Raw genomic sequence first — 12,854 nt, 5'->3', positions numbered from 1 at the left:
TGGTGGGAATGTAAACTGATACAGCCCCTATGGAGAACAGTATGGAGGTTCCTTAAAAAACTAAAAATAGAACTATCATACGACCCAGCTATCCCACTACTGGGCATACACACTGAGAAAACCATAATTCAAAAAGAGTCATGTACCAAAATGTTCATTGCAGCTCTATTACAATAGCCAGGACATGGAAGCAACCTAAGTGTCCCTCAACAGATGAATGGTAAAGAAGATGTGGCACATATATACAATGGAATATTACTCAGCCATAAAAAGGTATGAAACCTAATTATTTGTAGTGAGGTGGATGGACCTAGAGAGTATCATACAGAGTGAAATAAGTCACAAAGAGAAAAACAAATACTGTATGCTAACACATATATATGTAATCTAAAAAAAAATGATAATGATCAGAAGATCCTAGGGGCAAGATGGTAACATAGATGTGGATGTACTAGAGAATGGACTTGAGGATATGGGGAGTGGGAAGGGTAAGCTGGGACAAAGTGAGAGAGTGGCATGGACATATATACACTACCAAACGTAAAATAGATAGCTAGTGGGAAGCAGCCGCATAGCACAGGGAGATTAGCTCCGTGCTTTGTGACCACCTAGAGGGCTGAGATAGGGAGGGTGGGAGGGAGGGAGATGCAAGAAGGAAGAGACCTGGGGACATATGTATATGTATAACTGATTCACTTTGTTATAAAGCAGAAACTGACAGACCGTTGTAAAGCAATTCTACTCTAATAAAGATGTTAAAAAAAAAAGAAGCTTCATGGGATATGACATTATTTATCCTCTTAACTGGCTTAAAACCTAGATTCAGAAGTGAAGCATAATATACAGACTATTTAGTACAATGTAACACATTTTCCAGTTGGGGAAGTTGAGGCCTAGAGATGATTAAGTGCCTTCACCAGTATAATAAAGCTAGTAGTCATCTCAAACTCATATCTTCTAACTTCTAGTATGCTATTTTTTCTCAGTGCCAGAGTACCTCCCCATTGATTGTATTTTAATTCTTAACTAGATTTATTATTTATATATTCATCTCTTCACTTATTCATTCTTCATTTATTTGACCATTTATTTTCTTAGAGAATCTTATCAGTGTGTCTTCAAGTCATTCAAGACCAACAGTGGACCAAAGGAGAAAGGCTAGACCTTAAGCAGGTTTACAAGCTTTTAAATCTATCTTCCCATGATAACATAGTTCCTCTTTGTAGGACAAATGGAGAAAGTAGATGCAAGAAGATCACATCCCCGCCACCAAGATGCACACAAACTCACACTATTACAGGCTGTGAGACACTAGGCAGAAGAGTAGTTCAACACTCACTGATAAACTGCTTCAAGTGCCATGGAAGTCATGTCCACAAATGCAATACAAGAAGCTGTTAACATCTTGCAGGAAATGGTGGCCAACAAACGGGTGATCAGCTGTCAGAGTATTTCTCCTTTTGAGAAAACTTTTGGGGAATGTAACAGGTGTGCAAGGCCAAACTACAAAAGCTGCAGGAGCCATGGGTTAAAGCTGTAACTACTTAATCCTATATGAATAAACTTGCAACTTAATATCAACTTTTATGACTGTGAACAAGCAAGGCATGAAAACAAATATGCATCATCAACCTCCAATTCTGGAGAGGTCCTATTAGTGATTTGCATAATATCACTACAGATTTGAAAGGAAATATACTCAGTAAAGCCCTTGGAATCTAGCCTGTATGTAGGTAGAGATGCTCAAGCATTTTTTTCCTGCTTTACCTGCACCCATAAAACAAACACTGGTATATTAATTTTCTGTTGCTGTGTAACAATTACCACAAAGTTAGCAGCTTAAAACAACAGGCACTTCTTCACTCACAGTTCTGTATGTGGCATGGTTGAGTTCTCTGCTCAGGATCTCAGGAGGGTGAAATCAAGGGGTTGGTTGAGGCTGCAAACTCATCTGACATATGTGACCCTCTTCCAGGCTCACTTAGGTTTGAGGCAGAGCTCAGTTCCTTGAAGCTGAATTGGGGTTCCTGTTCCCTTGCTGGCTGTCAGTCAGAGTGCTCTCAGCTCCTAAATGTCACCCACATTCTTTGCCATGTAGCCCACTCCATCTTCAAAGCCAGCAATGGGGAATCTCCCTCCCATCAAATTTCTTTCACATTCTAAATCTCTTTCTCCAGGTAGAGCCTTGTTCTATTTTAAGGTGTCACCTGATTAGGTTAGGCCTACAAATTAGAATCTCTCCATTTAAAAGTCAACTGACTTGAGGCCTTCATTATATCTGCAGAATCCCCTCACAGCAGCGCCTAGATTAGTGTTTGAATAACTGGGTGAAGGAGTGTATACCCTAAGGGTTGGGAATCTTGGAGGATCTTAGAAGTTTTTCACAACTGAAAATATTATGACTTTCATAAAAAGGGACAGAAATCTATAGCTTTCAAAGAAAAACATGTGAGATTTAAAATCTTCTCTAATTTTTATGGAGTTGGGGCAGAACTATTTCATTAAAAGGGAATTCTGTTTTAAGCATAAAATTAGAAGACGACTGTTTTATTCAAGTAACAACTTGGGAATACAAAGTGAACTCTTCTAAATTAAAGTAGGAAAAAAGCTAAAAGTAATCCCTGATCATGACCTAATTAGCACTTTGCATTCCTTTAAGGAGAGGGCAAGTACAGAAGATATTTATTCAGAGTAACGTAACCTATAATCTGCATGAAATCCAATTTATCATATCCATTACACCTTCATTAACTATGATTATTCAGTCATTAGAAGGATGTATTTATGGCATGATTTTTCCAAAGATGTTATCAATAAAAACATATGATAATATGAATAATTTTGTGACTTTGCTTTCTGCAATCTTGAAGACTGAAAGATATACACCTTGAAGAAAATATAGAGCAGTATGAATTGTTAATGATCAGAGTTGGGATATTCATTTCCTTAGTAACAAAACTCTAAGCTGGGGACTTCCCTGGTGGTCCAGTGATTAAGACTCTGCGCTCCCAATGCAAGGGGATTGGGTTTGATCCCTGGTCAGGGAACTAGATCCCGCATGCCACAACTAAAGAGCCCACACGTGGCAATGAAGATTCCACATGCCGCAACTAAGACTTGGCACAGCCCAATGAATAAATAAATATTTTAAAAAAGAAACAAAAAAACCCCTCTGAGCTGATGACTTCTATATATGTGAGTTCAAAGATGACTTGAGTTAGCAGAAGACATCATGGACCCCCTATTCCACATGGATCTTCCTTTTCCTACAGAGACCTCCCTTGAAGGCAGTAACTTTGTCTCACTCCACAGTCAACTACATGCCCTTTATCATTTTTGCTCTAAGCTCCAAATCTTTCCTTTTCAGGATTATTTTTCTGCTTTCTTGTAGTTACATGTTACAATCATACAAATGTAGATACATGTGATTATTATAAAAATGCCAATTTACAGACAGGTTATGTTCCCATAAATCTTCATAGAGTTTTCTGGTGTTTAAGATGTACTATCTGATTTAAAAAGAAAGTATTGGTTAGTTTCCCAGGCCAACCTACAAGTCTACTGAACTAATATAAACTGTCAAAGGTGCTAAATGCATTGAATTCCTGGGAGACGGTGCAGAAAATTTGCTCCTCTTTTCCTAGCCTGGCTTCCATCCCTGGAGGAAAGTTCTTATAGAACTAAATTGCCAGACTCTCCTTCCACCAATGAAAATTATCATTCCCTTTTAGTGGCTGAACTCAGTCATTTGTTACAGAAAAGCAACTCTTTGTGGTGACCTAATATGCTCTGATATTCCTGTGACTATTTTCGAATGACCATTTAGTACTAAAAGTGATAAGAACAAGAGCTACTATTTAGTAAGTGCTGACTTCGTAGGATATGTTGATTTTATCCTTTAAATGCTCTTCTCAGTAGAATGATTTATCTTCATTTTACGGGTGAACAACTTGCTCAATTCATGCAGCCAAAAGCAGAGGCAGAACCTAGCTCTGGCCACTGTGACTCAGAAGCCCTTTTCTTCTGTAGTATCATATTTTCTTTTGAGAGTGATTTTTTCCCTTTTACAGAACAGGCTTCCTATTAATCCAAATGAATAATATGTGGAATATCAAGAAGCATAAGAGGCAGGTGAGGAGTTTTATGAAGTGAAAGCAGAGGTTGGTTTACTGACCAGAGGGACCACCCATGTCCATTGTGGTCAAGTCTTGAATTTGTTTTTGCTTTCACTTCTTCTTCCTTTCTACTGGCTTTAAATTCTTGTGAACTCTCAAGAAGTTAGTATTCCCTTATCCCTCTCCAGACAGTAGCAGAGGTCATCTAGAAGGAAGGAGGAGGAAGGAAAGAGAGCTGTGAAAGCAGGCATGTACAAGGAGAATTAATTACCATATTTGGGCTTGTCTGTAAACTTTGGAGGCTTTTATTTAATTTGACACTTTTTCCATGCTGCCACATGTTCCCTATAAGTTTTTATTTCTTGAGATATTATGTGTACACCTATCTTCTTGCCCCAAAGTGCAGAAGATCTTGAAGACAGTGAGTAAGTCATATACAGCATTGAGGCATTTCTCAAGAAGTGTTCCCAGGTAGTGGAGTAAAGGGAGGTTTCCCATATTTAAATATGTTTGGAAAAAAAAATGGGTTAAAGAAAGTTAAATAGGATTCTCACTTCTAGAAGTCTTAGAGCCTTTAATGGTTTTAAACGGGAGTAAGGGTGAGGCAGCATTTCTGCTTTGGTTTTTGCATATATCCTGTTCACTGACACAACCCCAGTACCAAATACATTATCTGACTCTTGGTAAATACTTGAATACTATTTAATGAATTGGACTGAAATAAAAGTTTTCCAAATGTGCTCATTAAAAATCATCCTATCTAGTGGTATCTCATGGGAGTCTGATGTTCCACAGAACACAGTTTTGAAAACATGGCTCTAGATGTATTTACACCAGTGTGCTGCTCCATGGAATGCTTTATTGTCAGGAGGTTAAAAAAAAAAAAAGACAAGAAGAAACAAAGAAAACTGCTGGTATTCCTTCTATATTTAACTCCCAGATATGAATGGCGTGAGGGCTGGGACAAAGAGAGAGGGGCAAAATTGAATAAAATACCACTGTGAGTCTAGACCAAAGAACATCTTCTGTAGAAAATAATGAAGAGTTTCAGGCTGAGCTGAATTCAGGGGACTCAGAAAAAGAAAATGAGGATGCCAGAAAAGACAAGACTCAACTTCTTCACGTATCTAGGGAAATGCCTTCACCCTGGTCCCAGGGGTGGAAATTAGGCACACTGGCAAAAAGGGAGCAAAACTGAGAATTTTGAGCTGGAAGAAGAAAACGTGACCTAAAGGGGATTGAGACTACCTCTCCTGGATTCCGCATAGATGTACTTCTTCCTCTTCGAGGGATACTCCCACCCCTGACAGTTCCTGACAAGAACACAATTACTCACTGCTTATCACATCTGACCTGCTGGGCTGGATTTACTACAAATCCTGGCAGCTCTGTCTTTCCTCTAGCATCTACCCAGCCCTAGTGAGTTAAATTAATTTCAGATTCTTATCCCTTCTAGGTTTCCCTGTCCTGGTTCAGTAAGGAGGCATTCTCTAGCCTTATTCTAAGAAGTGACTGGCATTTAATTCTCTCACCTTCATATATAGGCAAAATAGGGAGTTTTATTGTGCTAGTTTAGCACAAAGTCTTTCATTTTATTTTATATTTTAATTTTTTTTTGGCTGCGTTGGGTCTTAATTGCAGCATGTGGGCTCCTCTTTGCAGCATGTGGGATCTTTTTGTTGCGGGGCAGCGTCTTTATGTGGCACACGGGCTTCTCTCTAGTTGTGACGTGTGGGTTTTCTCTCTCTAGTTGTGGTGTGCGGGCTCCAGAGCGCATGGGCTCTGTAGTTTGCGGCACGTGGGCTCTCTCGTTAAGGCGTACGAGCTCAGTAGTTGTGGCACGCGGGCTTATTTGCCCCCGCAACATGTGGGATCTTAGTTCCCTGAGCAGGGATGGAATCCGCGTCCCCTGCATTGGAAGGCTGATTCTTTACCACTAGACCACCAGGGAGGTCCCACAAAGTCTTTCTTAAATGGTGTTTGTAAGGCCAACTGACCCGAGGCAGGAGAACACAATCAGATTCACAGGTTGCATCAGACCGAAACTCTCCGGACCACCCAGTTCCAGGAACTGACCTGGGGGAGCTTTCCACCCGGCCCAGCCTTCCCGCCTTTCAAGGGGCGGGACTAGCGGTGCCAAGACTGATGTAACCGGCACCAGATATCGCCACGATACCCGAAGAGGCCACCAAATAAGGAATACCCTGCACCCTCCCAGATTCACCACACCCCTTTCTCTTCTCCCCCTATAAAATCTCGCCCAACCCTTGCCCGGGTGCGACTTCTCTGGCCCTTTTCTCTCGGACCAGTGAACCTCGCCCGGGAGTGCCCCCTAACAAAGCTCACTTGAAGCTTTCCTCTGTTTCGCGGTGCTGTCTGTTAAGATCCGACCTTACAGTGTTGAACTTAGATTTTGCATTAGAGGTAGAGCATAGTCACATGTTAGTTTAAATTAATGCAACATGATTGAACTCACTTCTACTGGGGGTGGTATAGTATTAAGGATAAGAGCCCAATCTCTGGAGTTGAACTACCAGAATTCAAATCCTAGCCCTGGCACTTGCTAGCTCTGTAATAGATGGCAACATATTTGATCCTTTTTTTTGTTTTAGTTCGCCCATTTGTAAAATGGAGATGAAATTAATACCTACCTCACAGGATTTCCATGAAAATTAAGTGCATTAATTCATGTGAAATGACCAGCACATAGTAAATGCTATGTAAATATGAGCTATTATCAGCATTTTTGTTCTTCTTAATATTGCACACTTGTTAGAAATTCGCCATGCTGAGAAAGTGGGCATTTCACCCTGAGAATATTCATGGTAGATAATTTTTATACCAGTAGCATTTTGGAATTTAGGATCATCTTGGAGTGGCCCCACAAGAGAAAGCTTAGATAGGTAGTATATTAGGAAATCCCCCAAATATTTTAAATGCAATGTTAATCAACAAAAAATGTGTCCTGGGTGGCCCTGAGTGACACAATGAAATGGAAATCCTGTTTTACAAGTACACTATTAATAAGGGAAAAAGAGATTCAGTAACAAAACAAATTTATTACAGAATGTTCTAATTTACTAGAAAAGGTAGACAGCACCAGATGTTATGGAGTTGTGTGATGTGTGTGTTTGGTTTAGTCTAGCATGTTTTTGACACAAAGTGCAGTCCCACTTATTAAGGTTTGTAAAATATGTCTCAGGTTAGAGGTTAAGGTCTAGGCTAGGAGTCTATGCATGTGTGCAAAATGAGTTGTTTGTAGAGCCTTATATACCATAAATATGTCCTAGCAAACTACTGAGAATTAATCATATATTGCAATATTTCTTATTCCCCCTTTGTCATTTAATTTGTCCTTTTATGTATCCATTCAACTATTCATCCATCTGTCCATTTACCCAACTATTTTTCTTTTCCACAACGTTTCATTGAGACTTTATTATGTTTTAAGGAATCATGCAGGGCTTAGGGAGGGAAGGATGAATAAAATATGGTTTCTACCCTCATGTAACTCATGATACAACATATAATGCTTTTGTCTCAATCTCTGCCATATGGATGATAACAAGTATTGTAAACTTCTTTTCTATAAATATTTAAAATATCACAAATAATGAATTTCCATTAAGGTAACAAAAATGAGAGTTGGGCCTCCCTGGTGGCGCAGTGGTTGAGAGTCCGCCTGCCGATGCAGGGGATACGGGTTCGTGCCCCGGTCTGGGAGGGTCCCATATGCCGCGGAACGGCTGGGCCCGTGAGCCATGGCCGCTGGGCCTGCGCATCCGGAGCCTGTGCTCCGCAACGGGAGAGGCCACAACAGTGAGAGGCCCGCATACCGCAAAAAAAAAAATGAGAGTTAAAGATTATGAAATAATAGAATATATATATATATATATATATATATATATATATATATATATATATATATATATATATATATATATATATATATTGGTCTCTGCACCCAGTTCCTTCTAAAACCCTTGTAATTTCCCAAGTGATGAAGAGCACTAGGAACATCTTTTGTTCTAATATTTGGTCTTTGGCCCCAGTTCCTGAGATAGCGGTCTTAAAGCCCTTGGAGTTTCCTGGATGATAGCAGTGTCTTTTATTCCAGTTAGATACTCTTGATGGGCTCCTAGATGGCTTCAAGATGGGGGCTAGTCTTTCTGGGGGCCAGAAAGACAAAGCCATGATTAGAAGCTTGGAACTTTAAGCTCCACCACCCCCTTCTATTCTCTGGGAAGAGAAGGGGGCTGGAGATCGAGTTAATAATCATTCATACCTATGTGATGAAGCCTCCACAAAAATCCCAGTTGTATATGATGAAAGAGCTTCTGGGTTGGTGTACACAACTACGTGCTGGGAGGAGGGAGCATCTCAACTCTTTGAGGACAGAATCTCCTGCATTGTGGACCCTTCATATATATTGCCTCATCTGGCTGTTTATACATATCCTTTAATAACCTTTGTAATAAACTGGTAATCTAGTAGATAAATTGTTTTCCCGAGTTCTGCAGTCACTCTAGCAAATTAATCAAATCAGAGGAGGGGATTGTAGGAAGCTCCATTTTATAGCCCGCCAGTCAGGAACACAGGTAACAACTGGGACTTGGGATTGACATCTGAAGTGGCGGCACGGGCAGTCTTATGGGACTGATCCCTTAACCTGTGGGGCCTGCACTAACTCTGGTTAGTGTCATAATTGAATTGAATTGTAAGATTCCCAGCTGGTGTTGGAGAATTGCTTGGGGGAAAACCCTACCCAGCTGATGTCAGAAGTATTGTGTGTGGTAATCGTGTGATAGTAAAGAAAAACACAGTTTTTCCAAGACAAAGATTTTTTTTTTAATTCCTTTAAGTTTTTACCTGTCTGGACAAACCTTCTCTAGGCCTATTTGTATTGCAGATCTGCCCTACCTTTTAGAGTCAAAGGACTTTGGCTTCAGTCCATGCTTATAACTCTTTAACATGTATCTTGAGAAGTTAATGAAACCTCTCTGAATTTCAGTTTTCTCACTTGTACAATGGTGATAATAAATACTACCCAAGGATGTGAGGCAGTGAAATGAGTATATGAAGGACTCTAGCACATATCAAATTCCTACTCTGGGTCAGGAGTTTTCATAGGAGCTATTTTATGTATTTGTTGCCACAGCTTGGTGAGGTGTGTCTTATCACCATTCACTAATGAGGAACTGAGGATCAGAGAGGAAAATCAACACAGGTTACAAAGCTAAGGGGAGGCCTTATCTTTCTGACTTCAAGTCTATCAGTACCATCATAACCAGGCCACTCTGATAATGAATGTGAAAGCCTTTAGTAGTATGCTAATACTACAGTAATAATACTACAGTTGTTGCTTATATTATTTTTGTATCCGTAGTGGGTCAATTTCCTGTCGTTGCCCAGATGTTTCAGAGGCACAGTTATGAATGTATTGGGGGTAAGATAGTGTGTATAGCTTGGGTTTAAAGCTCAATAACTCTATGATCTAGGGCTGCTTTCTTTTTCTGTAAAATGGGATAATAATAGTTAACTTATATGAGGATTGTAAATAAATGAGATAATATATGGAAAATGATGAATATTTTGTAAATAGGTAATAAATGGTAGATGCTATTACAGTAATTACAAATAAACTACCACCTACTATAGATTCATATATGCTTATCTGAACATAAATTTCTATTATCTTGGTTTCCAAGTATTTTGTATACATATTTGCCAGCCTCCCTATTTTATCTACAAATACATTATTCTTTGTATGACAGACAATTGGAAAGAAGAAAAGCAAAAGAAAGAAAAGGATACTATAAACTAGCCTTTAAATTTCAATGATATGAATACATTTATAGATAAAGCTTTACTGCATAACTAACATTATGAATCTCTTACTCAAATGTTAAATTAAAATGGAAAAATTGATTTTTTTCTCTTGAGAAAGAAAAAAACAGGATATCCTAATAGTTAAGCTCAGGCTTGAGTTCTAGACTGCCTCAAATCCCAGCTTCCACTCATTAGCCTGTGATGTAGGGCTAGTTACTTTTTGATCTATAAAATGGAGATAATAATAGTACCTAATCATAGAATTGTTGTGAGAATTAAATGAGGTAATATAATATGCATATGTGGCACCCAGCAAGCACTATGTGTTTGCTAAAAACTAACAAAACAGTAACATTTAATTGATAATTTACACAAAGTTTAGTGATCAGTAAGTAACATGGAGGTTTTACCTTGTTATTTTGGCTTTAAGTCTGAAGATATAGTTTTTGAGTATATTAGAGAATGAACTTGGCAAATTAGCAAGTTGATTTAAATGAGTATTCAAAATGAAATTAAAATGTACAACATGAGTGCTTGCGAAGCATTTTCTCTAAATGAGGATAATGACAAGGAGAAATCTACTTTTTGCATTTATTAAGCAATGCTGAAAATAATGGCAATAGGAAGAGAGAGATGCCAGTCATCTGAGAACAGGACAGCAATCTCAGATGAAGAAGTCATTTGACATTTTATCTTTTAAAAGAGAAATAGTTGAGATTTTCAGTGATTATATCACCTAATCAATTTATAGGAAAGAGTAGGGGTATGGATATTGCTAAAGGCAAATGCAAATGGATATTCACAGCAAAGTTGGAACACTAAATACTATCTCTGAAAGGTAGAGAGGAGGGTCAAAAACCCATAGAAAACAGATCCAAGTTTCAACAGACCAGAAACAGCAAAGATATGAATCAAGTACATTTTGACACAGCTTCCACACTGAGTTTCTTGTTAGTGGAAAAGTAAGGATGGCCGACACGACTATAGAATGTACTGTCAAATTAGTGTAGGTGAGACATAGGGCGTCATAGTAATTATTAAGCATTTGCTTTCCCTCAATCCTTAAGACTGCCTGGCCATCTCCTGCAAATCCTCCAAATCCTGGATTAATGTTCCATTAGTTTATCTTAAAGAAACCATAAACATTCAGTGTTTCTCACTGTCCCCTTTCTTTGTCATGGATGTTCTGAACAATTGCACTGACCCCCAATATTACTCCTATAATTTACTTCCCTTAAACTGAAAACATTCCTCTAAACACATAAATATGCATTAGAAAAGAAGGCTTTTGGTGTCCATAATGATGAGACTTGATTTTTTAAAAGAATAATTTGGGGAATATGAAATACGAAAGGTTGGAACTACTGCTCTATAATATCATGATTTCCATAGACATGGAATATGCATTTTCAAATTCAATGAATTTTAATAAGCAAAACACTAATGCTAGATATTTACATTTGTTTATTCATTAATTTGTACAACAAATATGTGGAGTGCCAATTATGTGTGAAGCACTGTAGACCCTGCCTAAGGATGTCAGAGACCCTCTGGCAATTACTATTTGCTCACTAAAGGACTGATCCAAATGTGCATTTTATTAGTGGGGAAGGAAGCCCAGTGAAGTTCACTAATTTAGGGGCTGACCTAGTTTCAAGTTCTCATCTCTGAAAGGCCTCAGATGGAATCCTTGCCACCTAGAGAGGCTGCAAGAGTCCCGGAAGACTGGATTTAAGGAGTTGTGGGTTGCAGTGCTCTGATCTTGACATCACAGCTCTGTCGTTACAGAGAAGCCCCTTAAGATCTGTTTCTCTTAGATTCATCACTTTAAAATGGTAGTTGGTAACTGTTCTGCTGATCTTACAGGGGTGTCCTGACTATTAAATGAAATAAAATGTGTAAAAATGTTTTGAAAATGGCATACATCTAAACAATCTTGAAATATTATTGTCATTGATGTTTAAAATCTCTATTTTAATTGTATCAAAGGTTATGCCAAGAAATCTTATTTTTTTCCTCTCCTTTGCATGTGGCAAACCTTACTTTGAAAAAAAAAAACTTGAAATAATTTATAGTTTTCTTTTCTCTTTAATATTTAACAGGAAAAATTTTAGAGAGTAAACAGTTTCCCTAATCAGGATCTCGTCTCCTTTCTCCCCTCAAGAAGTCCTGAAATATCTATGAAGGCAGGTGTCTCGGCAGATTTTGACCTCCCAATCTGCATTAGTTCCCAATGACTGACTATAAGGTATGAGGAAAAGGAGCTGGAGAAAAGTGTTACAGAAGCTAAGTTTAGTCAGATTACTGAAAGGAGGCTTTTCTTAAAACAAATTAACACCTTTCTCCCCCACCCCCCTCCAAAATCAGAAGCAGTCAAAACAACAATATGATGTAGTTTTTCATTAACTTCCTCTAAAATCCCAACTATTGAACTTGGCGACATGAAATAATGTTAATAATGATTTTTAATACAAAAATATTGATTTTAACTACAGAGATTAACTAATCCAGCTGCTATAATAATTCCACAAATTTCATAACATCCAATGTAGGCAGTCCTCCGACATTCCGGGGATCTAGCCACTGACAGACAATAGAGCAAACAAGCCATTACTAAACAAAACTGAACTTACCGATACATCATCTGTGGGAGGAAGAATATGATCTTAGAGGTCTGTGCCCTCTCAACCTGACTTTCTAATCATTATATTACACCTCGATATATTAGAGGTCTATGGCTGGAAGACATAAGGAAACAAATTACAAGTACTTGAAATGAAACTAGTTTGACAAGTCTGAACAGAGAAGCCTCAACCCATAGAATAGCTCCAGAGGCAGCATAGTCCCAACAAGAAAGCAATATTTCTTTTTTTGGTATTGACTAATTTTGTTAAAGGAGAAGGAACTGGT

General features: G+C 38.5%; 1 protein-coding gene across 1 annotated transcript in view; it reads right to left on the bottom strand.

Annotated features, from left to right (window-relative positions):
* TMPRSS11A (transmembrane serine protease 11A) overlaps positions 1-12,621 on the bottom strand; it is a 62,276-nt gene extending 49,655 nt beyond the window's left edge. Inside the window, exon 1 of the mRNA XM_060090534.1 lies at positions 12,578-12,621. Within this exon, the coding sequence (XP_059946517.1) occupies positions 12,578-12,588 (11 nt within the window). The 5' untranslated portion in view covers positions 12,589-12,621. The remainder of the gene's footprint in view (positions 1-12,577) is intronic.
* Between the last annotated feature and the right edge of the window lie 233 nt (positions 12,622-12,854).

This window comes from Mesoplodon densirostris, chromosome 1, assembly GCF_025265405.1.
Source record: "Mesoplodon densirostris isolate mMesDen1 chromosome 1, mMesDen1 primary haplotype, whole genome shotgun sequence".
NCBI classification, from domain to species: domain Eukaryota; kingdom Metazoa; phylum Chordata; class Mammalia; order Artiodactyla; family Ziphiidae; genus Mesoplodon; species Mesoplodon densirostris.
Note: the sequence above shows the minus strand (reverse complement) of the source record. Positions and strands in the feature narration are given on the sequence as shown.